General features: G+C 38.0%; 3 protein-coding genes across 9 annotated transcripts in view; all 3 read left to right on the plus strand.

Annotated features, from left to right (window-relative positions):
• The first annotated feature begins 127 nt into the window (after window positions 1-127).
• On the plus strand, window positions 128-4,188 carry LOC115413828 (proto-oncogene c-Fos-like). The gene is made up of 4 exons (XM_030126941.1): window positions 128-1,490; window positions 2,107-2,334; window positions 2,663-2,770; window positions 2,866-4,188. Exons 1-4 carry the CDS (start codon window positions 1,380-1,382, stop codon window positions 3,532-3,534), a joined length of 1,116 nt encoding a protein of 371 aa, XP_029982801.1. The 5' UTR covers window positions 128-1,379; the 3' UTR covers window positions 3,535-4,188.
• A 345-nt stretch (window positions 4,189-4,533) lies between these two features.
• Window positions 4,534-10,834, plus strand: jdp2a (Jun dimerization protein 2a). 2 transcript variants are annotated; one of them, XM_030125894.1, is made up of 4 exons: window positions 4,534-4,712; window positions 7,450-7,667; window positions 9,551-9,655; window positions 9,746-10,834. In XM_030125894.1, exons 1-4 carry the CDS (start codon window positions 4,625-4,627, stop codon window positions 9,929-9,931), a joined length of 597 nt encoding a protein of 198 aa, XP_029981754.1. In that variant the 5' UTR covers window positions 4,534-4,624; the 3' UTR covers window positions 9,932-10,834. The 2 variants fall into 2 exon arrangements, with proteins under 2 accessions (XP_029981754.1, XP_029981755.1); XM_030125895.1 differs by lacking the exon at window positions 4,534-4,712 and adding an exon at window positions 4,782-5,135.
• Window positions 10,835-11,734: 900 nt separating this feature from the next.
• Window positions 11,735-27,556, plus strand: part of flvcr2a (FLVCR choline and putative heme transporter 2a) — a 32,687-nt gene continuing 16,865 nt past the window's right edge. The window contains exons 1-3 of one of the 6 annotated variants that reach the window (XM_030126575.1): window positions 15,242-15,309; window positions 20,492-21,176; window positions 25,938-26,079. In XM_030126575.1, coding sequence (XP_029982435.1) covers window positions 20,547-21,176; window positions 25,938-26,079 — 772 coding nt within the window. In that variant the 5' untranslated portion in view covers window positions 15,242-15,309; window positions 20,492-20,546. Of the gene's footprint in view, window positions 12,633-15,241; window positions 15,310-20,089; window positions 21,177-25,937; window positions 26,080-27,556 lie in introns of those variants that run through there. The other 5 variants (XM_030126574.1, XM_030126577.1, XM_030126578.1 and 2 more) reach the window with 5 other exon arrangements.

Raw genomic sequence — 27,556 nt, forward strand, 5'->3', positions numbered from 1 at the left:
CCTTGAAGAACCGTCTTAAATAGAAATCAAGAGTAATGAGGAAAACTTACTTTCTTACATCAGGGAGCGTAAAAGAACATACATTTGCAGCATTCCTGATGTTGTCAAAAGCTGTGCAGCTGGCAGATCACAGTTGTGTGTCCTAGTGGTGAATAATCACCCTGTCTTTTCTTGGTCTTGGTAATCAAAGTTTTATTTGTCCGTAAATTCAAAACATATGGAATTACGACTGAAAAGATGTGACGTGGAAAACAAAAGCTCTTTAAATGTATCTTGAATTCCCACCTTAGAGCGGGTCTTTGTGATGATGACATTTTGTTTTGTTGCTCATTTGTTATGAAACTACTTATTTAGTTACGCCTGTGGTCAACTCATTTTACACACATTTACACTTACTGACGGGTAGAATATACAATACAGACAGCTTTCAGGAAAAAATTATGAACATGCGACAGGTCACTGATAAAGAATGGTACTGCTCCTGTCACATGCGGCACTCGACCCCAGTTCCGGGCCACGTCACGTGACTCCGCCCCCACATATCCAGCATCTCCTCGCCACCTTCCGAGTAAACAATTCAACATCATTTCATTATGTCTGCCCACAGTTCTCGATGCTTATCTTCTGCACAGACGACTTCAATGTGCTGAGATGATTCAGAAATTAAGCATGTCGAATTCTACAGCATTTGTCATGAAATTAAGCAGAGGGAAGTGAGGATAGAATTTTGATGGGACTAAAACTAGAAGCATATCCCTTTTATGAAATGGTAACGCTAAGTGCGTTGCGTTGACCTTGCTAAATAGGCTTTTATGTTATTAGATGATTCAGATTAGTCGGCTCTTTCTGCTCTCTTTTGTCACCTACCGTCTTGTGAAGCTTTATAAAATAAATGGCTACAGAAAAATCAAGTGTTCATTATTCGGGAAATGGTTACATATGTGTAGGTTATAAATAGACTCACGTTTCTAACCTCACATCAAATTTCATATGAGGCTGATATCTATGAATGAGAATGAGGAAAAAGGCTGTGCTGCTTCAGGGAAGAAAGGTGTGGGCACATGTGTTATCATCAGTGCAACTATATTGGAGGATAAATATCAGAAAATGTTCTTTTATTCTATAATGTAGGGCTGTGTGGTTGTCAGTCTAACCCCCCTCCCCCTTGGTGGATGGTACAGTCTTGGTTCATTCATAAAATTCTAGCAGTGCATAAAAGGAGGGGCTTGCATTCTAGTCGTCCAGTTACCAGGTATATACCTGGAGAAAAGACCCGAGCCGTTCTGCCCAGCGGAAAGGCCACAGTCATATTTGGCATTGATCAGGATTAGTGTTTTTTTTTTTTTTGGGTGGTATATCAGAACAACCTGACGCCTGACATGGATTCAGTGTCTCCCACCTGCCGGACAGAGTCTCCTGTCGGGACACTCTGCCAGAAGACGCCAGAGGAGGCGAGCTCTCCTGCCTCCTCCTCAGAGAGCAGTGCAAAGGTATGAATGGCTTTGTTTATTTTGTATTCAATATGTAAGCAATGAAGCAGCCCTGTTATGTGATCCAAAGGCCCAACACCCCCACTGGCTTCCATCTCCACTGTGGGGGAGGGGGAGTTGATTGATAAGATTTTAATTAAGTGGATGCGCGCTTTTCGTTTTTATTTTGTCATTTATTTGGCATGTTTTGTCATATGATCTGGTTAGTCTGTAACGCAGGATGAAATGTGACAAAATACCACTGTAGGTCGGATTGTTATGATTCCGACGTCCTGGGACCAAATGTGAGCGTGTCGATGCAGCGGTTCATTGAGAAAAATAAATCCATTCAGGAGACTCCACAGCATCTCTGCGTCAGTGTTGACGTCAGAAACAATGATAAAGTCAAATATTGATTTGCAGAAAAGCTATTTTTGGTTGGGTATATTTCAAGAAAAATATAACACATATAGGATATCCTCTGCTTTACACACTAATGAGGTGATTTGTTAAATACATTTGTCATCAGTAACATTCAGTTGAAACCACTGGTTCCATGGAGATGTTTTAATCCTCTCCACTGTAGTCCTCATTGTCGATCATTTTCTTTCTTTTTTCTTTTTTTTTTTTTTTTCAGGAGCTGTGCCAAAACATGAGTGTTGAAGACACTCCGTTTGTTCCAACAGTCACTGCAATTTCCTCTACCCCAGATTTCCAGTGGATGGTCCAGCCTACAATTATTACATCTGTCTCCCCGTCTCTGGGTGGCAAACAAGCCAATGAACCGCAAAGCTCTAAACAGGCAACACCCAAAACGGGCGGGAATAAAGGAAAAAATGCTGTCAGAAAGGGGAAAACAGAGCAGGTAGGTTAGCTCAGATGAAGTCTACCTGCTATTGGACAGAACAGTCAATGGTGTAAATTTACATATGCCAATCTGAATTCCTTGTGTGCAACAGTGCCATTGTGCATGCTCCTCTGGTGCTCTGTGTTGGCTCTGTGCCTTCCTTAGGCAGTCAATTTATATTCAGGTCACAGCAAGTCTGCAACAATGGTCTATTTTTAGACGCATTGCAGCGAAACATGCTTTTGCCATTCTTCAGATGGTGAATTGGCAGCAGATGTAGTGGATTAGGAGATGAAATGGCTGGATTCTTCAAAGTAATAACTGAATTATTTCTTTTGCATCCCAGCTGTCTCCAGAGGAGGAAGAGAAAAAGAGGATAAGGAGGGAGAGGAATAAAATGGCTGCAGCAAAGTGTCGCAACAGACGGAGGGAACTCACAGATACACTGCAAGCTGTAAGTAAACAGTGATGCATTTACTCAGCTGTGATTTGCACCTACTGTTGTGTGTTATCCCATGTGGATGATTCTGGATGTCGCTCTATCTGAAGGAGACGGACAAGCTGGAGGAGGAAAAAGCAGCCCTGGAGACAGAAATAGCCATCCTCCTCAAAGAGAAAGAACGGCTTGAATTCATCCTCGCCACACATAAACCAATGTGCCAAATGTCAGAAGAGCTGGAGTCTATTTTCCAAGAGCCCACAGGGTCCCCAGAGCTTCTGTCCAGTCCAGATGAGGACAGGCTACCAGACGATGGTGCCCAGGAAGCTCCTTCACTCCAGGACATAGACATCCCCAGTGATCCATCTACAGCCATCTCTGGGAACTCCAATATCTTGCTTTGTGCCAGTGCAGAAATCAACATCTGTGATCTTGAACCCTCTTTGGACATTAAGGAGGGGCTACTGGACACTATGCTGCCTGGTTTGGAGGAGAAAACCCCAATGGAGACAGCTCGATCTGTGCCAGACATAGATCTGAGCAGCTCTCTTGGGGTCTCGGACTGGGAGACCCTGTACAAGTCTGTCTCCAGCGACTTGGAGCCTCTTAGCACTCCTGTGGTGACCTCCACCCCGACCTGCAGCAGCTACCTGTCTGTGTTCACATTTGCGTGTCCTGAGCTGGACTCTCTGACAGAGGAACTAGACAGCCATAAAGGCGGTGGGGGCAAGGCTGAATCTGTTGACATCCTCAACTCTCCAACTCTTCTAGCCTTATAATGTACAGAGCAAACAACCTGTCTCAGCACTCTGGTTTTTCTTTTTGCAGGTTCCTGACTTTGAAATGATATGTACAACATATGCCACAGTATGCTGTAACACTTCAAGAAATACAGTCATGAAATGTCTTGTGTGTGATGAAGCAAACATATAAACTTCAGATACATAGCCAAAAGAGTGATGTAGCTAAAAGCATGGCTTTCACTTACAGGAGGGACTGAAGTCAGATTTGATTTTAAAACGCATGCTGAGAAATTCCAAATAATTTTCAAAGCTCATGTATATTCGATCTGTTACTAGATCTAAGATATAATGTGGAATTTAATGTTACAGTATGGTTTTGTGTTTTGGTGTCAATAGTGTATTGATTGCTGTAAATGTTGTATTTACATATTCATCCATTCAGTACCTGCATACCTCAATGTCATCAATTGTGGTTTGACCTCACTGTTAAAATGTTGAAAGTTTTCCATGAAAACATCCAGTGCTATATACAGTACTATATATCTATCAAGATGTAACTTATGATTTATTTTTTTACCTTTCAGATTTTGACTTATTTGTTAAATTAAAAAAAAAAAAAAAAGTAAATGAGCATTGATTGCTTATCTATGCTGCAGAATAATGACAATAAATCTACATTCAGAGTGGTGATTGTTGGTGATGTTTGCAATCTGTCCCTAAGAAACAGATCCCAGGTAGAATTCAACAATTGGAATTTTTACTAGTGTTCATAAAGAGGCGCAAATCCCACACATAAACTTACAGAATTAACATGGCTTTATTTCAGATTTGACTTTTTTTTCATCCAGCTTAGTTGAAATAGTTCCTGTTTTTGTTTGGTGCAGTAGATGTTAGTCCAAGGCTTCCCTGTAAATCTCTTTGTACAGTACTCTTCTGCAGGCCTGCATGAGCCATATTCCGTTGCAGTATGCAGCATCAGTGTTTCTTTATGGGAGGAGCGGTGCGACTTCCCCACTTCTGCCCCCACTATGTACTTTTTTACATCCCTGCTTACGTTTGGCTGGCATAGCCTAATTTCCGCATTCCCAAATCCTCCCAGATTGGGATCACGTTTAAAATCGGGCTGATGCAACGATTTCCACTTTTTAAAATCTACTCTCGACCCTCGGCTGACCAGAAGAAAGGACATTTGTTGCACCTGGGATCTAAGTCAGGTCTGTATAAAACTTCACAAGTCGAGAGCAGAATTTTTAACATACTAAACAGCTTATTTGCGCGCCACGCATAGGTCACAACGAGCATAGTTTGAGAACAGACGCCGAGCGCAGCAGGTCTGGGATGTTTTCGCCTCCACGGTGCGTTTTTATCGCAGTTTTTACGCTTGTTTTTGGTGTTTTTAGCGGAGCCGCATCTTATTGGTCATGCCACAGACGGACCATTTTCTTTTGTTTGCATGCTCTTACATGGACCCTCGGTGTGCACATTTCAGAACACAATGTTCTTGTGTTGTCTGGCATTTCCACGGGTGTTGTGCCTTCATTCTCCAAATACCATGCATTTGACGCGAGAGCCCGTGTAAACGAAAAGCTGGAGGGTTTTATCACTGCAGCTCTGATGGAATGACAAAGTTACGTAAGGTAAATGCCGCACTGAAGAAAAACTTCCGCTTTCAACTTGACCACTGGCCTCAGTTAGCACACATGCAACCAAACCATGTATTCCACTTCAAACTACTGCCTACCTCAGGTGTTTCTGATTAAAAACAGCTCAGAAAACAACACTAGAAGCAAATCTACCCATCACTGTGGTGCTTTATTTATTTTAATCCATCCATGCACTGCAGTGTCCCTCTCACCAAAGCTTATCACAACACTGTAACACAGTCCTTTTACTGACAATGGGCTTATTTTGTCTTCAGCTTTAGTTGAAGTGAAAGTTTTCCAACATGTTTTCACTATAACTGTCATGTGCTAACCCATGCCCTGTAGAGTTCCACTTTGCCGTTTCACACTTTAAGAGGAAGTTAAAAAAATATCATGTGGCCTCATTTTGATATTATTGAATTTTCATTATTACTCCAGGCCAGAATAATCTTAGTGTATGATGGCAATACATATATACATACACACATACATACATACATACTAGGGCTAAACGATATGGACAAAATTTCATATCTCGATATTCATGCTAGATATATCGATATCGATACGATATGACTACAGGTTCGGTGAAAACCAAGCATTTTTCAGAAAAATACTAACATCATAATACAAAAGAATGTGGAAAGTGCAGTTTTATTTATACCGTAAGAACTCACTGCCGGTCATCAACATTAACATAAAGTATGAATAAATGAAATTTGTTGTGACTTCCAGAGCTGTACATGCAGGGCGAGCATGGGGGAAATCTATATCATTTATATCGTTTTTTTTTTTTCCGATATTAATATCTTGAATGTTCATATCTCGATATCGATACGATAACGATATATCTTTCAGCCCTAATACATACATACACGCATACATACATACATAGACCATAATTGCATTTAGATTAGTTTGTATGTAGATTTCAGTAATGTGGCCTTAAGGTCACACAGACTTGCCCATACCTCTGTGTTTTTAGCTTTGTCATGTGGTTCAAGGATCCGCTGAGCTATTTCCTGTGTCTCAAGCTCTCGACTCACACCTTTTTTGGTACTTGTAAATGATCACATTAAGTACTGAAAAACACATGCCAATATGACAAGATAGGAATGTGTTAAACTCTCAAGATCATTGTACAATTATTAGCAAAAACAAACACTACTGCTTATACATTTTTCTCTTTATGCCAATTAAGATTTAATTTAACAATTTAATTTAAAATTTTAATCCAAATGTAGACACATTTTTGCTACACAGGGAGGAAATACATTAACTTCCTGGACAAACAGTATTTTTAATTAGAATATATGAAAAATAACTTTAATTTCATCACTTTTGTTGAGCAGCAGGGTATCTGTCAATGTGTATTATTTACATACATGTCTTTTCATGCAAACAGCTCCCTCATTGTAGCATGTGAACAGCTACATCAGTTTTGACTATGATTTCATTGGAAAAACAGGTCAAACAGGAATGAAAACTGCATGTTATGACACTATTAGGAAATATATCTGGCTACAATCTGTTGAAGGATGCATTTTAAACATATCCATATGTCTTTTATGAACCAAACTGGATATTTGCTGGGCTAAGGGACACGACTGAAAACACAAAAAACAGTATTGTAGTACCAAACGATGGGCTGTGTCACGTAAATAAGTATTTCCAAATAAAAGTAAATGAATTTTCCATGAATGCGTCGCTACAATCATCACAAACAAGGCTCATGTGGGCTTCATGAGAAATTTCCAAAGGTTATATTTGGATCCAAGAGTCAGTGCATTAGCTCATACACCACTGCTTAAGATCTCATTCAGTTAACAGGTATATCTTGGCAATGGTTAGCTTCAGCTTCCTTGGAATTAAGGGGAATTTGTCTGTATCTGTTTTCTACAGTTATTCATCTCTCCTTTGGCCTGTGGGGATTAAATATGGTAAATTCTTGCCAAGATTTCTGTAAATGGTGGTATATTCATTCCAGAAAAAGACTCAAATAATAAAATGGCCTAATGAGAGGCAGCCTCAGCATCCGGCTCCTGTAACAGAACAGCAATTCATCAGAGAAGACGGAGCAATGCACCTTGGGCAAATCCCCGTCACTGAGCTCAAAGTCAAATAAATCACTTACAAATCTATTTTCTCTTATTTGCTAATGTAAAAAGGCTGTTTCCTACCCACATGCCATAAAACACACCCCACTGTGTACTATAACAAGCACAGCAGACAGAGTTGTATGTGTTTTTCATTGATCTGGTTTAGTTGCTGTCTGAATGTGTCTCCCATTTTTCTCGCTGCCTCTTAGCTGTGGTCACGACCGAGTCTGACACGATGCCAGGACAAATCCCAGATCCCTCTGTGACAGCCGGCTCCCTGCCCAGCCTGGGCCCACTGGCTGGGATCTCAGCCACCACGCTGACTGACAAGCTCAAATTTGGTGAGCTTCAGGAGTTTGGGACGATGTTGTCACCTCTGCACTTCCTGGACAGTCTGGGGAAAAGACCCCTAGTCATCAAAACTGAGGTATAGGACTCAATATGCAGCAGCTGGTAACCACACGGCTCTGTTTAGTCTGACTTAAGTATTTCAGTGAGTTTGGCTCTGTTTATGTGCTCTGTGGACCATTATTGTAGTAAATAACATCCATGCTTTCTATTTGATGAATGGGATGTACAGTTAATAAAAAGAACAGATGCACAGTCTGTCATCTATCAATACATTATTTATTACTACAGAAAATGCAAAATGAACTTAATATACATATAATACACTTTTGTCTCATTTGCTAACCTAGAGATCCATCTAGTGGACATACTGGGGTATAAACCAGTAATTAAATGAACAGGAAAGTCTGTTCACTGCAGTGATGGTGTGGATGAAATAGATTACACAACTACAGATTAAAGTTTTACCTTATCTTACTATATCACTACATCCCTTTCAAATGAAGCTTTTCAGACTTATGAACAGGAGTAAACTATGAATTGGTACAAAGAACAAGGTTAAAAATAGGTCCTGTTGTAAGTGTTGTCATCAAAATCTGTTTTATTGATGGTTAATTGTCATAAAGATAATTGGGATCAAAAATCAATTGTTTTTAATGTTACTTTTATGCCTTTACCGTTTTATTTCTAGTACACATAGTGAATAAAATGAAAGTGTTTTTATTTATGTTGTGTCTTACAAAGTACTTAAAATACTGCACAAGATTAATAGACAGAAACCTAATGAATAAACAATGAATGCTGCAACTCAGGTGTGAAAACTATAAACGAGGAACTAATAACTGTTACCAAAGAACAATACTGTTTTGAATGATGAAAATATACTCATTGTAAACATTAAGTACATAAAGTAAACATGACAATCATATGACGAAATAAATTACCGACGATGACAGGTACCAATAGAGATGAAGCAGAGATTGCATCATTAACTCGTAAAGACCCAGTGCTAGTTTTGTGATGGATCCCAAATTCTCTCCATTTAACCTTTCTTAAGTGATTTATCACTATTTATCATAATATTATCCTCTCCATTTTGTATTTTTTCCAGTGAAAATACCTAATTTTCCTATATTTATTTTACTGATCATGAACTTTCATCATTATGCTGAGATTTCACTAGAGGGTTATCATACCAAAAACAGAGAAAATTTGAAAAAAAAAGGGACTTTTTCAGTAAAATCTATTACTAACTGCACATAAACAAAGTGTCTCCATTCACTGTCATTAATCAAACTCTATTGGTTTTACTGCTGAATCAGTGTTGTTGAAGATGACAGTGTTTCCATGTTCACTACAGAGCCTCTGAATGTCCAAATGGGTTATATCTGATGACTATGAAAAGATGACAAACTGCATTTTACATCAATTATTTACATGTATTGATACGATTAGTGGCTCCAAAGTTATTAACCATTTTAGATCAGTAGATGCTTTTGGTCACTGGTGTATATTTGGGTCTTTATGGGTTAATAGCACACCAGCCAGAAAATGTACAAATATTAAATGTGACATGTCTGTTAATTTCTTACAGGTGAACACAGATGTCCATCATGATTATGCAAATTAATTATCGGTGGCTCAAATAATTTCTGTAAAGATATTTTATAATTGCAACCAGCCTCATGTCTGTCACAGTCTAATAAAATAAACTAGTTTACACACAGTGATACTGGTTTAATGTGGATGTATAACATGTATAGTCAAGCCTTTCATACAGGATAGTGTTGTTCTCTTTGTTAATTTAACAGGATTTGTTTCCATAACTTTTCATTTCCTCTGTATAACTTTATTACATTCCACTGGTTGTTCAGACAACCTTTGAGTAGGATATCATGATTAGCAGATTAATCAAACCACCTTTGCACATGACTGAACTTTTTCTCCTGTTCTTGTCATTAGAGAGATGAAGAAGAAGAAAGAAGAAAACGAAGGCGAGAAAAAAACAAAGTGGCTGCAGCTCGATGTCGAAACAAAAAGAAGGAGAGGACAGATTATCTACAAAAAGTGAGGCAGATCTTTTTTTAATTTAAACTTCTTTACCTTCAAAAGCAATTCTTGCCTCATTTTGGTCTCTTTCCTCGAATCTTCTCACAGGAATCGGAGAGACTAGAGATGTTAAACTCTGACCTTAAAGCTCAGATTGAGGAGCTGAAGCTGGAACGACAGCAACTGATCCTCATGCTCAATCGCCATCGTCCCACGTGTATTGTCAGAACAGACAGTGTGAAAACCCCGGAGAGCGAGGTGAACCCTCTGCTGCAGCAGCTGGAGGCCAAGTGAAGGTGCGATGAGTTTCTAGAGTTTACAGCTGAGGAGAAGCAGCCAACCACCAGCACTTAGCTTTGGACCTTGGTCATGGAGGAGAACTATACGCGCACTCCTACCTTAAGTCACAAAGCGTTTAAAATGTGGATCCAAAAACATTGGACACTATTTTGGTAGTTAAATCAAACTTACTTTATCTCTCTCTCTCTTGCTTTCCAATTTACTGCTTCTCCAGGAACTAGCCTACAGCCAAATGAATACATGATAAATGCGTTTACATGATGTTAACTCAACCTATTGTCTAAAAAGAATGATTTGTAACTTATTAACAAAACAGTGGAATTGAAGTAAATTTAGGACAGGTACGAAGTTAAGACCCTTAACTATTGTGTAAACAGCATTTCAAGTACTGCTTCCATACTGGACTACATAGATATTTTAAGTCTTGCAGTACCTCTCAGTGTATGACTAAGATCATGATTTATAACAAAGAACCAGAGGAGAAGATTTAAAAACATCTCATACAGGTTGCTTTTCTCCTGTTATTTGCTCATGCAGTTAAAAAGTTTTCTACTTTTCTATAATCAGACCTACAGATGCAAAAAAAATACTTTTATTCAGTAAAAACCCTCATGATTTTAGAATTCTTCACTGTACATTTGGCAACAGAACAGTTCATTATTTCTTTCTCTTTCCTTTCTTTGTTAATTATCTTATGTTTTGGCGCAGGCGTCATGTATGCACATATCTATCTATATATATATATATTGACTGTTTACATTCTTTATGTTCTGTTACCATATTGTTACTATCAATTATGTTTTTTATACTTTTGTATATGATGTTATATAAGCATATAAGCTATCAGAAAAACCCATTTTGTATTTCCTCAAGAAATAAATGTTTAGTTTCTTTTTTTTACTGGAATGTTTTTCTTTAGTTCTACACACACAAGAACCCATTAGTTATACAGTTATTTATATTTTATGTTGCTGTGTTCCAGTGTTTCTGATAAACTGTACCATCTGGTGTCCAATAACAGCACAACCTGATTGTAGATAATGCCTACTTTTTGTATGAATTTTCACAGAAAGCCTTTTTTTTTACACTGTATATTCAGTTATTTTATTACATTCATAGCTAATCATACTATTACCATAAGACAGTTATTTTTTACTAAGTGACATATAATTAAAGAAGAGGAAGCATTTTAGTTAAACCATTGCTTAATTTCACTAACACTTTGGCAATGAAACACTGGATAATGGACTCAGTAAAGATTTATTATGGTCCCTTCACTCATTTTTTCCTGACAGTTTATGTAATTGATTATTAATTCATAGTCAAACACTGTCACAACAAAAAAGAACATTACTAAGCTATGTTTAATTAATCAGACATTTACCACACATAAATACAAGTATATGAACAGAACTTCAGTATGAAACTAATATCCAGAACAAAGGTGCTTTTGTTTATTCTTAAAGAGGATTAAACTAGAGATTAACTATGTAATGACTGGGGCAAGTCACAGCAAAACGACAGATTAAGAACAAATACTGATCTTATGACAATTTAAAGCAATATCACACACTTTGTAATATTGTATCTGACTGATGTGACATCAATTACCTGTAAAGACATTAGCACCCATAGTGTTGTAGATTTTTTTGTAGTCTGTCTTAACTTTTCTATACTCTTCCTTTGTGATTGGTGTCTTAACGCACATATTCCCAGTTGAAAGTCACTGTCGTTCCTTATCTCACAGCTGGGTGGAGTAAAAGTCGGGGCAGCTCCTACATAGTGTCTGTCAGCAATAAAAGGGATTTCTCATACGAGCTCATGTATTGAATGAACTTGTGTGGAGCACAGGTCAGTCCCTGGACTGAAAGCGTTTGATAAGTCAGAAGTATCTCAGAGCTGTTTTAAGGGCAAAGGGAAATAGTGTTTTTGACACGTGGCTGGCATTTTGACTCTGAGATTCATAGTATAGATAAAACGAAAGTAAAACTTGAACTTCTCTAATTGCTTTTGTACAGTGAGCAGAGGGGTTTTCCTGTTTTTACTGTACTGTCAGCAGAGGTGGAGGGTTTTTAAATTTCTAGTGTCCTTGTTTTGACTGAAGCTGAAAATGGGAGAGAGTAAGCGCAACTCCAAGGACAGGAGCGCACTGGATACGACAGAGAATGGACCACATGAGGAAGTGCGATGCCCAGATGCAACTGAGCGGATTGAGAGCAGCAGCATCCCAAACGGAGACAGCAGCTCCGGCTTCACCACGCGTCTGTTCAGGAGGCGCTGGGTCATTGTGTTCCTGTTCAGCACATACTCCCTGAGCAATGCCTACCAGTGGATCCAGTACGGGATCATCAGCAACATCTTCACCAAGTTCTACAGCGTGGACTCGTTCGCTGTGGACTGGCTGTCCATGGTCTACATGCTCACCTACATCCCCTTCATCTTCCCGGTCACTTGGCTCCTGGACAAGAAAGGGCTGCGGGTCATGGCTCTGGTGGCCAACGCGCTCAACTGCGCAGGGACATGGATCAAGGTGGCCAGCGCCAAACCGGACCTGTTTAGTGTCACCATGCTCGGACAGTTTGCAAGTTCCCTGGCCCAGGTCTTCATCCTGGGGATGCCCTCCCGCCTGGCTTCGGTCTGGTTCGGCGCAGATGAGGTTTCAACCGCCTGCTCTATTGGAGTTTTTGGCAACCAGGTGATTTATCTCTGATGACACAGGGGGCTGTATGGTCATTTACAGCATCTCTATATGATGCAGGATTAGTTTGTCACGAGTTTTATGATTTTTGTATATTTATTTTTATTATATTATTCATAGAAATACATGTGATCCAAACACATGACAGGATTAACCTATTAAGGTCCATGGGGAATGAACAGGTAGATGTGCATTTGGGTTCAGCATTCAGCCTTATCCTTCCTCCAAACCCAGGACAGTCATTTGTGTCATTCATTTTAATGAACCAGTGTATTCAGTACATTCTAATGTTTGCACTATGAACAAACTGAGTATTTGTTCATGCACTTATCTTTGCGTAAGTTAATGATCTTGAACTAAAATGTGAATGATGGGCTGCACAAGTATTATAACCTGCATCCATCTGTTTGATGCCCAGTACCCTGCCTTTATTTGAGTCATTATAGTATAAATGTACCTAACATCACTTTTAAATAGAATATGTGTCCAATCACACAGAAGAGATAACAGTGAATCAAAGTGTGTGTGTGTGTGTGTGTGTGTGTGTGTGGTGCTGTTTGCCTTACCCGTGCTGGTTTTTCTTGTTCTGTTGGTATTTCCATTTGTTGAGTGTTGTAGTCTACTGTCTCCACATCCAGTGACACTCTACAATGGAGTGTGACATTCTAGTGATGAATTTTAGAACATTAAACCACATTCAAGTAGGCAACTTAACATACACTTCTGACATGCTTCCTCTTGAGCTTTTTTTAATGTTAGACAATGTTACTTCACATCTTATATTTAATTCAGTATCATTTATCTTTCAGTACTGAACTGCAATACAGATACAGATCAACTTTATTTATCCACAGCAGCAATTATCATTGTAATATGGTATTACAATGATTAGGGAATAAATACAGTTCACAAGCGACACATTTATTACAATTTTAAAAGCAGGATATTTTACACGTGTAATCATTTGGTGATTCTCTGTATATAATGTGTTTATGGGTGCTAGTATTCTTGGTATCTGCGTATTTGTTATCGCTTTATGATATTTTATAACCTGAGGAAGATAATCAGTCAGTTGAGGAAATCATTAGCAGGTGAATCCCTAATGTTAGCTGCAGCTTTCATTTTCAGATTGTAAAGAAGTGAGACTGACTGACTGACTGCAAAACATATGATAATCATGCAAATTGTGTATAATGTATCATCAGCCAAACTTTGCAACACTATTTTGTTATAAAGTTGTTTCACTGTTGGTTACAATCTAACTGTGTCATGATATGAATAATGTTACTTCAATAGGAGTGAATTTGCAATAGCACGTTATTTTTAGCAATGATAGTCTATTTACCAGTTGTCACATATAAAACATAATAAAAATCACTAGCCTTTTATTAGATGTATTTTAGGCAATTCTCTGCTTATTTTATACCTGTCTGTTAATAAACAAACACAAACTGACTAGTTATACTTATTTTAATTATTTACTCAAGGATACCTTTAAATACACTTAAAGAAATGTAATGATACAGAAAATAACCCAGTAAATGGGTAATATTTAACTTTTAATGTCAGTCATGGTTGAAAAAAGCAATTCAGCTTTAAGGGGTAAATGGTAAAACCCAGTCAAAGTCAGCTGTCACATGTTTTATGCTCTACAATTATCAACGGTAGGGATAAGATTGGGTTATTTTTCTTAACCCTGCATTTTTTGTGTGAGCGTGTGTGTTATGTTCATTGATTCCTGATATTCTTGACATTTAGAATTGTTTTCTGATATAAACAAAACAGTCCATCAGTCAAGGAAATTATTACTTACATTTTTAGGTTAGTTATGTTCCAAATGATAATAATAATTATTATTATTAATAGTGGTGGTAGTAGTAGTATTATCAACAGGCTATTTCTAGTTATGGTAGCAATTTGTCTCTGTGTTAAATGGTAAAAGTCATTCCAACTATACTATCACATGTTTTGTGCCTTATAATGATCAACAGTGGAGTTTAGTTCTTTCTTTCTTTCTTTCTTTCTTTACTATTACTAATGAGCCTTGAACTACTGCTACAACTACTACTACTAACAATTATAATAACAAAGATTATTTATTTATTTATTTATTTATTTATGTATTTATTTATTCATTTAATTTTTCTACTACTACTATTACTACTACTACTACTAATAATAATAACAACGATTATTTGTTTATTTCTTTAATTATTCTACTACTACTACTACTACTACTACTACTACTACTAATAATAATAATAATAATAATAATAATAATAATAATAACGATTATTTATTCATGTATAATTTTTTTTCCTTTGATAGACCTGTGGATCTCAGGAACCAGGTGTCACGTAAATACATGGAAAGTTACTAAAAATGACCAGCCTTTCCTTGTGTGAAAAGTATTTTTAGACCTATTTCAGTGGCAGTTTCTGTCGGTAAAAGTACGCCACACAGACGTCATGGTTGTTCGGTCCCAGACTACCTTTAAATACAAATATATAACATATTTCAGCTAACATCTTGGCAGCTCTGTTTTTTGTTATGAGGGTGGAACCCGTATGGGAAATGACGTATAGGTGAGTGCACGCGCTCGCCATCTTCTGCTGGTACAGTGTATTATTATTTATTATTCACTGTATATTAGTTCAATGCAGCCGTGTTCCAGGTACGGTACACTGACGGTTCTTGTGTTCTTTCGTGTTTTTGAGTATAGTGTTCCTCTGTGTATAATGTGGCGTGGGTGTCTTCTCCATTTCTACCTCGAGTGGTCTTTTCTCGGCACTTTTAGGAACAGTATAGTATGTGTTCGAACAGCCTTTCGTCTAATACTGAGTCTATCAGCGTGAAATTGTTTTGTCTGTTGTGACTAAATGTTATATTTGGCTGTCCTAATGGAAATAATTTGACTTGGTTGCCAACAAATCACGGCTATGAAACCGCACAGATACAGATAAGAGTGTCTTAAGTCGCTTTCATAGTAATTTTTCCTCAAAGACAGACATTAGGTGGATTTGGGTTTTCAGTCTGGTGTTGACTCTCCGTTTCCTCCCTTCACTCCTTCCATTCATGGTTTTATTGCTGTTTGTACACACAGGCGGTTCAGCTTTAGGGAAGAGACACACAGGCTAAACCAGGGGTGTCCAACATGTGGCCCGCAGGCTAAAATCTACTCACCAAAGAGTCCAATCTGACCTGTGGGATAGAATTACTCTGAACATATGCAAAGGTGTCATATTTTTTAGTTCAGTGGACATGTGCAGTCTCAAGTGGATTGGACCTGTAGTTTAACCCATAAAGACCCAGTGTTACTTCTGTGTGAGTTCCAAAACATTTTGTTCTCAGTGTGTAACTTTTCTTAACCCTTTCATGCATGAATGATGAGAACCTTAGTCAAGATTTTTTTCTTGAGTGTTTTCATTCCTCCTTAGGCATAAAAGAAAAACAAAAACAATGTGATCAAGTTTTTTTTTTTCTGTAGAATTACAAAAATATCCATGCATTTAATTTTTGAAGTAAAGAAACGTGCTTAAAACCCAATATCAGAAAGTGATATGAAAGCAATGAAATAAAAACATTTTTAAGGCTGCTAATCTGATGTCTGCTCACATTTTAACATATTCTAATGCTAGTAATTACTCACTTCATGGAGATAATATGCAAAAAAAAAAAAACAAAAAAAAAAACAAAAACCCTTTTTGTCTAATAAATAACAACTGATTTACACTAAAACATGTCACTGGAGATCAGGTTTATCAAGAACAGCAAAGTTACAGTCATGGTATGAATGTCAGGGTATGAGATGGTGTGTAAGTGTCCACTGTGTTGGCTGATATGGAACTAAAACAACAAAACCCATTAATATACAAGAGAACAGCTGGAGAATAACTGTCCACTGGAGTGACTTATGCATGAACGGGTTAATTGATTTATCACAATTTATTATGACAGCCCTCTGTATGTTTTGTTTTTTTCAGTGAACATCAGGTATTTTCCTATATTTAATTCACTTGTCATGTGGATCACAGGTGTCAAACATGCACCCCGGGGGCCAAAACCAGCCCACCAAAGGGTCCAATCTGGCCCACAGGATGAATTTGCAAAGTCCAAGTTAGGGCATCAACTCAAAAATAATATCATAATAACCTATAAATAATGACAACACCAATTTTTTTCTCTTTGATTTAGTGCAAAAAACATTAAATTATGAAAATGTTTACATTAACAAAGTATCCTTTAACAATAAAATGTGAATAACCTAAAATGTCTGAATTAAATTAAGTGCAATTTTAACAATATTCTGCCTATTACTGAATGTTTTGTGCCTTTGTAAAATCTGATCTGTAATGCATATGTGGAAATGATAAGTCGAGGCAGAATATTATTAAAATTGTAATCACATTTCTTAACAAATTTCATTTTTTCAGGTTATTCACATCCTTTTTGTTTGGATAGTTTGTAAATGTAAATATTGGCATAATTGAATGTTATTTTTTGCACTAAAATAATTTAAGTTGTCATTATTAATTGGCTATCATGCTATTATTTTACTGGTCCGGCCCACTTCAGATTAAATTGGGCTGGATGTGGCCCCCGGAAGAAAATGAGTTTGACACCCTTGATGTAGATGTTCATAGAAGCTCAGATTAAAGTTGAGGGTTATTATTTCAAAAACAGAGAAAACAGAAGAAAAAGTGACTTTCTCAGCATAATACATCATTAACTGAACATAAAACAAGTGTATACGGCCGCTGTTATTTGTCAAACTCCATGGGTTTTACTGGTGAATCAATGATGTAGAAGATGACAGTGTTTCCACGGTAACTACGGAGCCACTGAATGTCCAAATGGGTACTATCTGATGACCATGAAAAGATGACAAACTGAATTTTACCTGAAATACTTCAACATATTGATAGGTTTAGTGGTTCAGAAGTTATTAAACATTTTAGATCAGTAGATGGTTTTGGTCATCAGTGGCTGTTTGGGTCTTTATGGGTTAATAACCTATAAATAATACCTATAGTAACTTTTTAGTGGAAAAAAAAAGTAAAATTTTCTTTTACAACCTATCCTTTCACACAAATGTGAATAACCCTAACCTAAAATAAAATAAAATAAGTTCAATTTTACCAATATTATACCTGTTTCTAAATGTTTTGTGCCTTTGTAGATCCACTGTGATCTGTAAGTTGTAATGTACACGTGTAAATGATAAACTCTTTAGAAATTTCAGGTTATTCATAGTAGTTCATGTTATTCACATTTTTTAAAGGATAGTTTGTAGATGTAAACATGTTCATTATGGAATTTTGCTTTTTTCACTGTAAAACATAGAGAAAAGTTTGGAGTTGACATTAGTTATAGGTTATTATACTATTATTTTACCGGTCTGATCCACTTGAGATCAAAATGGGCTGTATGTGGCCCCTGAACGAGTGAATCAGTGTTGCAGAAGATGACAGTACTTAAATATTCACTATAGAGCATTTTAATATCGTCCAATGCCACTGAAAAACTGAAAAAAGTCATTTTACCTGAAATATTTTGATGTATTGATCGATAGTATTGATTGGTGCAGAAGTTATTAAACACTTTAGATCTGTAGCTGCCCTTGCTGATGGTTGTTTAGGTCTGAAGGTTAAAGATCACTCCTTTAAGTCAGGTATGTTAAACTATGCGCCACAAAGTGAGTGCAAGTGTGTAAAACTTCTAAAAGTTGTTCGAAAGCAACCTAAAGATGCCCAGAATTATAATTCCTCTGTGCACCCTCTGACCTGTTATCATTTATCACAGTGACCAGGTTTTCTTCTCATTGTCCTGTCTGAATAATACATGTAAATTAGTCGGTTATTAATTGCTCATTAATTAATTGCTAATTGAGAGCAAATTAAATATATTAGCATTAGACCTTGTACTTGGTCTTGTTGTATGATTAATGCTTAAAAAAATTGTAATTAAAGCAGCGTATGACTTTCATCACCAATTTTTTGTCACATTTGTAATTATCACTTATCTATTAGTCTGTCTGTGCTTACGCACCTAAAGCACTTCCCTCACAGTGAACACCTCCGAAGATGACTCCATCACAAGCAGTCCGTTTATTTACAAACCAAACCAATACGTCACTCGGGCCTTTCCAGAAGTTTTGTTGCGAAGTGCATTGTGGGAATAGGAATTCCACGGAGCTGCAGCTTGTCATACAGGGTGTGTGATCGCGAAAAACAATATGTAGACATCAGTTTCATGGCATTTTTGGAATATGTCATGGCATGTAATGAAACTGACCCGTATTATAAGATGACAGCTAACTTACAGTGATTCCTTCCATTTCTTCTGACCCGGTAGCGGACATAGTTTCATTGCTTGTTGTCTTCATGTTTGTTGGTGCTGCAGCTGCGTAGAATTCCCATTACCACAATGCACTTCCGAAAACACCTGAGTGACGTAACGCTTTGCTATCTAAACAAGCAGACTGCTTGTGATGGAGTCATCTTTGAAGTTGTTCACCATGAGGGAAGTGATTTAGGTGCGTAAGCAGGGAAAAACTAATGGATTAGTGCTAATTAGGCTATCACTCAGGTTTTACAAATCTGAAGAAAAATTAGTGATGAAAGTCATACGCTGCTTTAAGCATTAACAAAACATGTGTTTACATGCAGTGCCATGCTGTTAATGTTTAGACCCCTTACATCGTTGCTACTATATTGATGACCTGATGTCGACACAAACAGCATCAAATTAAAGCTGAAAGTATTTTGTTTATTATAATCGAGGGTGATGAAAGTGAACATAACCACAAAGGTATCACTGTGGTAATAGGCCTACTTTCTGACTGCACTGTGTGTGTAGCCAACTCAGTGAATCAACCAGCTTCAGGTCTGGCAGTGTGGTGTTTTTACGGACAGGAGATGTAATATGAAGTGATTGGGCTTTAGTAAATCCAATGTAGGAACCGCAAACACTCTACTTTAATCACCTAATCACAGTCGGATACTGTCACTTTATGTTAGAACACAGGAGCGTACTTCCTCTTTACTGCGACAACATACATGCTGAATTAAAAAAAAAAAAAAATTGAACTTGTTTTAAAGTATAAAATATAGGATTTAATATTAATGTGCACTCAAAGCTTTATTCTAATATGATGATAGATGGACAAAGCTGCTAGTCAATACAGGCAGAGTTAGACAGTGTACTTTGCTTTGCACTTTTATAAGTCTACACATATTGTAGCCTACCTGCACAATTTTGAAAAATATGCTTTTTTTTATAACATATAGTTTATGTTTGATGAGCAATGACAGACTGTGACTTTTGCAGTTAACCTGTGCTTCTAATGTTTTTAGATGAACTTGCATTTTTTAAGTCTTCACTCTGAGTGGACTTTAGCTCTTGTAACACATTTATGCACAGCATGTGACATATGCTTCAGTTAATATAATAAAGTTGTTTTCCTTGTCTGCCTTAAGTTCACCGCCTGCAATCAAGTGCCAGTTCATATTATCACATAAACTGGAAGGAGGAGTTTAGGGGAAAAACCCAGAAAGAAAACCACCACATGACTAAAGAGCTATTAAATACTCGATCAGGCCAGTGAGCTTTCCCACTGGTACAGTCAGTCTGGTATGTAAGCCTTTTCAGCACTGGGCATCGCATTAAAACTGCAGCCCAAATCCAAATCTGTTCAATCAGGAGCGGAAATTATCAGTAATCTGCACACCAGGTGAGCTTGCCTCTTGTGTGTAAACCTATGTAGCCTATACCTGTTGTGTGGGAGGGGTGTTTCAGCTAAATGCCACCATATTAAGAAAGCGCACACAAGAAGAAATGTCTGCTCTTTCCTGCAGCTATTAAGTGCATCTGAAATCTGAGGGAAAAGTCAACAGTTTTGGTGGGAGGAGTATGAGTGCAAAGGACGAATTCCCACACGAGTGGATGGACAGCCACGCCAAGGTTGCAATAAATGACGGCTCTGTACAGGCAGAGAGACCCAGTTTGGGAGAATACAACCACCACCACCTGCCTTTGGGAGAGAGCAGCATCACCTTGGAGCCTTCTGCTCTGGACACTGATCAGCTGTTCCCACTGATGGAGACCAAGTTGTACAAGCGACGCTGGGTCATGCTCTTCATTTTTAGTCTTTATTCCATGAGCAATGCCTTCATGTGGCTGCAGTACAGCATCATCAGCAACATCTTTATGCACTTCTACAGTATTGACACTCTGGCCATCGACTGGCTCTCTATGATCTACTTCCTCACCTACATCCCTCTCATCCTTCCTGTCATGTGGCTTCTCGAGAACCGAGGCATCAGGGACGTGGTGGTGGTCGGTTCGGCCTTCAACTGCATTGGGGCGTGGATCAAGACGGGCACGGCAGACCCCAACATGTTCATCATGACCTTCTTTGGGCAGTTTGTGTGTTCAGTCGCCACTGTTTACATCCTTGGCATCCCGTCCAGACTTGCCTCGCTGTGGTTTGGGCAGCAGGAGGTGTCCACCGCCTGTTCCATCGGCGTTCTGGGAAACCAGGTGTGTCTCTGTACCTGCTCAAAACACACATGCCAGGGTGTGTAGGCTATAGTTCTGTATGTCTTTCCAGGTGTTGAAAGAACAGAATTTTTGTGTAAGCTCTATCTTTCCTACAGACTAGCACTGCAAATAGACAGGTACATGTTATGTTACATCACTGCCTGCTATCTTCCGTCTCTCTTTTGTGTAAATTATTTCTCCAACTATTTTCATAATTCAGCATAACTGACGAGAGAGTTACATCTTTGCTGCTAGCAAAAATGTAAAGCTGATGGCAGTGTCAACTTCTCAGAAGTGAAAGAGATCATAGATAAGTGCTCTGTTTTAACTGGAGTTTAATGTACTTATTACAGTCAGACAGTTTCAGTTCTCTGAAATTTTACCTCTTGCGTAGTGAGTAGGCTGGCAGTTTTCACTCACATGGTACATAGGAAGTTGGCGTATCAGCTGATACATACAGGTTATGCAAACACAAAACAAGCACTCCATGGAAGTTTTTTTTTACTTTTTCATTATACCACTTCCTTTTTTGTAGCTTCCTCTAAGCATAAATCAAGAGGGAGGACAGTCAACAGGACATGTATAGTGAGGAGGGCCCATAAGACCTTAACCCTAAGCTCTATGCAAATTAAAAAACTTTGAGGTGATCATCGAGAGAGCATTTAGGGATTGTCCCAATAAGGTTCTGTTTGCTTTTCTTGTCAACACAAATTCTCCATGTACACAGGCAGTAGGTGTGACAGGACCTTCCCAAACTGACACAAAGTTAAAAGATCCAGCAGGACTATCTCGCTAAACTAAAGAGAAAAGGAAAGAAATACAAAGAGAGAGACCTGTTGAGCAGAAATGTTTAAAGTGATTTATATCTGTATGTGTGTGTGTGTGTGTGTGTGTGTGTGTGTGTGTGGTTTGTTCTTCCTAGCTGGGGGAATTTGCAAGGCATAGCGGGTTGTCTTCCACTTCTTGAACGTCTGCTTCTCAACAAGCTGCCATGGCTTGCATAAATTAACTGTACAATTAGATTACATTCAGAATGCTGTGTCTGTGGAGAGGGAGTTTGGGAGCCTCAGGAGAGGGCGATCATGGGCAATATTGTGATTAGATGCCACTTTTCTTGATTATCAAGGAAAATGTACAGATTACTGATCATTTGTTTATTTCCTAATCAAATATACAGACTTAAAGTAATCTAAAAAATGCTAAAATATTCACTACATTGCATTGTACCTTCATATTGCATCCTTTTCTGGTAATGTAATAGCACAGACTAACATTGAAATTGTGATTGCAGTTTGATTAAATGTGCAGATCTGCACAGGACATTGTCTTATTTTGTCTGAAACTTCTGAATACCAACATAGAAGATAACTAAAGAATTATAACAGAGGAAACAAATTAAAAAGTTTAGCAGAAGCTGGCATAGTTTTGATGCACTAAAGGGAGGGGACATCATTATTAAATCCAGTTCTAGTTATTCTTTCTGTCTGAGCCAATGTTAACAATCAGAGAACAAATACAATAGTGCTTGTTTTTGAAAACTATATTTGGATGCTTGTGATCTCTACATGTTCTTTAAAACCATATAGATATACAAATTCCTCTGTTGCTGTAAAACTTCTGAAGTCAATCTGTTTTTGTTTTTTTTTGAAGTATGTCCTCTCTCACCTGTGTTACACCAAACACTGCATACCGGCCATTGTTGTGCCTGTTTTTGTTATGTTCCTTCGTCCTGCTCCCTGCCGCTGAGCATAATAGAACACATCGTTAGTGGTGTTTACTTGCTCAACACGACTTTATTTCTTTGGCTCCGGTCCTGAACCTGATGCCTCCAACTTTTCGTGCTGAAGTAGTTTACATATCCCTTTAGGTTTTTAGAAATAGTTCAAATTTAGAAAAAGTAGGTGGGATTTCCATAAAGGCCAGGGATGCTTTGAAGATCAAACAGTTCAACAACAGTCTGTGTGCCAAAACTAACTCCATAAGAGATGCCATCCTTGATACTGACTAATTGGGAATAAACTCAATTTGCATATTTTTGACAACATGTCAAGGCTTGCACTAATTAACAAAAAATTGGGTTCAGTGTCTGTTCTTTGGGTGTGATTGAATGAAGATTCATGTACAGTTTTTCTGTTGTAGGGATTGCTTTTAGGCTCCAGTCAGTTTTAAAAAGCATTCTCTAGCAAAATGACCATAAGGTAAGTGAACAGCAGTTTAAGAAGATAACTCAGATGCAGTAGCACCATCAGTGTCTGTGTAACCTGTTGAAGATATCAGGTGCACATCTGTAGTGATGCGAGGATCAAAGGAGTCTGCCATGTTTATTACTTTGTGTATCTGTGCATATGTTTTCCTCAGATACTGTTCAAATAATTTGTTCCTCCTGAAGGAACATGTTTTCGTCACTTTCTGCCCTTTTCCTTCTCTTACCTTTCCCCTAGAGCGGAGGAACCTCGGTTGGTGGGTCTAGGAAGCAGATGAAGTGGGCACTTCTCATGTGGTATTCACATTTAGAAAGTTTAGTTCCTCCCCGTTAGACCAAATGTAGACAAGAGGTGTGACTGGACACTGAAAGTAGAGGAGGAGGGGGTGGGTTGGTAAAGGTCTGCTCACAGTAGGCATATTTGGAAAAAAAAAAATTAAGATTTCACATTAGGGCCGGGCAATATATTGAATGAATTTAATGAATTAGGTTTTTGCTTAAATTGTAAATCAACATTAAAGCTATACCTACCGATGTGGCATTTCTCACAGCACTTAGTAAAAGTTTGAACATGAACAACCCGCCTCCCTCCAAAGCCCCGCCCCCTTCCCTCTGCCTGAGCACTGAGGCTCCTCCTCCTCTAATCTGATGCGCGACGGAAACGGAGTAGGAAGCAGAGGTGGAGGTCTGGTCCGTTTGGCGTGTCCGCGGACCCCTCCCTCAGTAATCAGATACATCATCCACCTGCCGCGGGCCCGCGGCTCCTGTTCCATCAGTAGACCTGGTCTGTGCAGTACTGGGTCAGTGTCTTCACTGTAGTGCCCAGGGGATGGGCGCGCACTGTGAACGCGCGGCCTCCGCGAATTTTCCATGGACATTTTAAGTTTCATAGTCCATACAATTATCATCCACATAATCCTACATTGTGTGACACCATGTACATGTACCTGTATGAGTCCCACCGTCATAAAAGCTGAGCTTTATGCAGACCTGTTCAGTCCAGTACAGCTGACTTCCGGACTTTTATCTCCATCCTTCATTCATCAGACTCCTGTTTGTGCCCCTCAGTTGTTGTTTCTGTTCATAAATCCGTTTTTTCCCTTCCACATGTGCATGTCAGTTCTATCCATACACATCCTAGACAGTAGACTGTGGTCAGTGACAGGAGGAGCAGTGCCAGTGAAGCGTCAGATTCAGAGGGACACATATCTGATGTGAGACGGCGATAGTGGATCGGATGCTGGACGGCAGTAATGGATGATTGACAGGAGGCTCAGTCAGGTTCGGCCAATTATTTCATTCGGACCGACTAAAATGATTGGTCAGACTTTTATTAGAAATATATGAGAATTAAACATTTTTGAGTTTCAATACCTGGTGGATTTCTTTTACATTTTAGTTTGACACACACTTATTAGGAGCATTTTAAGATGACAAAAGAAAAGTGTAAAAATGCCACATCATACGATATAGCTTTAATGCTTCTGTTCTGGTTCAACAAAAACTCAGAATCCAGCCTTTTCCAATAAGTTTTCTCCAGTCAACACTCAAGTGCTGGTTTATTTTTAAACTAATGCACATTAATACTAATGGAAACGCTGTTTTTTTTTTTGTAAATGTGTTTTGTTGGTACTGCATGTATAAGAACATACACTATGTGGAGAGAAGTACTGGGACACATTGAATTCAGATGTTTCACTGCTATTAGGGTGTTAGACTAAAAAATGATCGAGACAAATAGTGGAATGAATTTTATAATTCTGTAAATATCATTACTGTAAATGGCTTGCTTTTACCTTTAGGGTTAATTTATAGCTACTTTTACAAAATTCTTTAGAGTTTGTTTTCACTTTTAATTTTTCATGTTGAATTTCTTTATTCATGAATACTGCTTTAAATGTTTTGCATCTATATTTCTTAAATATTTCTCACATTCTGACCATAAACAGTCATCTCAAACAACAAATAACCATCTGTTTTTTTCACCTTTCACTAAGAAGAGAAATCAGCCTTTAAACTTACAAGACATTGACATTTATTGTGAAAATGTCTGACAGCAACTGACATGAAAATCTTTTATGATAATATTTGTATTCAACAGAAATGAGGTCCCATAAACTCAAGGTGTGATTTGTCCCAGTGTTTTTATCCATATGGTGTAGTTTCCAACAAAGACAAATATTTTTGTATTTTAAAGACATGTAAACATAACTCATAAAAATAAAGTCATGAGTTATCCATGACATTGACATTGCACAGCCCTATTTCACAATCACATCAAACATGTTTTATTCACTCAGCACCACATATGGTACCAAAGCATGCACTGCTAACAAATTCAGGGTTAACCAGTCACTCATAGTCACTCAACTTTGCACTTTAGCTGCTTTTCTTTTTTCACAAGCAGCATTACTCCATCTTTTTTGAAGTATCAGCTCCTTCTTGTCCCTGAATCTTTATTTCAACCCTCTTTCACTTTTGTTTCACCGCCTCTTTAATGATGTCCACTTCCTGGAGCTGAATGCTGTTTTCTTTAATCATGTGCCTCTCACCTACAGCTGGGCATCGCCATCGGCTTCCTGATCCCACCGATCCTTGTGCCTAATGTGGAAGACATGGATGAGCTGGCGTACCACATCAGAATCATGTTCTACATCAGCGCCGGAGTAGCTACACTCATCTTCATCCTCGTTGTCATTGGTAGGTCTTCAAGGCAGCATGACTGTCTAAAGGCTCATGCAGTAGTTAAGACCTGATGGGATCTTTACTCATGCAGTAACAAGTCCCATGAGTCCCTTTCAATGTCATTTAAGTCCCACAGTCATGGTTGTGAAAATATGTAAAGGAAGGACTCATGCTTTGACAAAGCTGCCACCTCGCACCAAGGGGATCTGATTTATTTAAGAGGTATTGTGATTATATTTATGGACAGGATTTTCTAGCAGGATTTTTCAAACATTAGGCTCCAGAGTTTGACATACACTGACTTATTTTTAGGTAGTAGATGTTCTTATGTATTGTTCAGTTCCTCAGGCAACAGCACTACTGGAAAACTGAGTCTTCCTGAGTGTGTGGAGATGTGCTTTCTTCTGAAACCTCCACAGCATTGCAGGCCACTAGATGAGCAGCTGCAGTAATTGCTGTAATTGTCCACCTTTTTGATGAGATGTGTTCGGACACAACATGAAATACAAGCAGGGATCATGGGGAACCATGCAAGTGTTTCATGGAATTATTTCCTTGCAGCTCCTGTTCAATCCCTCTTTCACCTGATACTAAGAGAAGTAGGAGGAACTTCCCACAGGTGTTTCCATTCTGCTAGATGTGAATTCAGAGACATAACATATCCTAACACTCAAACTCTGATGATGTGGGATGGTCTGTTCAAGTTTTTAACATGTTTTATGGAATAGCCTCCTTTTTTATGGCAGCATTAACTGACTATATCTCGATTTTATTATTTTGATCTATCATTGGCTATGACTTATAGCTGACTCAGACTGTCACTTTTTTTCCAGTTATTTTTAAAGTCTCATATCAAATTAATTTAGTTTATATAAAAAAAATTACAAATTAATGTACTTAATCAGATAAACAAAATTAATTTAATAATGCACTACTTGCACTTTTTATTTAATTTGACAGTCAACTTAATTCTAGTGAAATTTTGTGTTGGAGTTTTCTTAAAGTTGATCCAATCCACAAATCGGTTATTACTCATACTGATGACAAATAATTGATGTGAAATCTAGCCTGAAAAGCATATTGATTTACTTAACTTACTAGTAATCATATCTGTTGCCCTCCTAAATACAACAGTAAACATTTTCATGCTGTAAAAGTGGATTACTTATGGGGTGTTGTACAGTGAATAATAATACTTAATTATTTCCTTATTATGCTAGCAAGACATAGCATTGCAGATAACACAGGTAAGTCTTTGTTTGTTTCCTGTCCAAATTAAAGGTGGATGTTGATAAAAAAAGAAAAAGAAACATACAAATATGTAGTATTATAGAAGTACCAATGAAGTAAACATTTACTTTGCCATTGGTTTGTATAATGTCATGCTGTTCTTTGTTTTTGTTGCTGTGGGTTATAGGGTTATTGACAGTAGGTGTGTTCAGTATTTGGTGTGAGCAACCATGTGGAAGTAAATAATAGGATATTTTGTGAC

Source organism: Sphaeramia orbicularis, chromosome 22 (assembly GCF_902148855.1).
Source record: "Sphaeramia orbicularis chromosome 22, fSphaOr1.1, whole genome shotgun sequence".
NCBI classification, from domain to species: Eukaryota; Metazoa; Chordata; class Actinopteri; order Kurtiformes; family Apogonidae; genus Sphaeramia; species Sphaeramia orbicularis.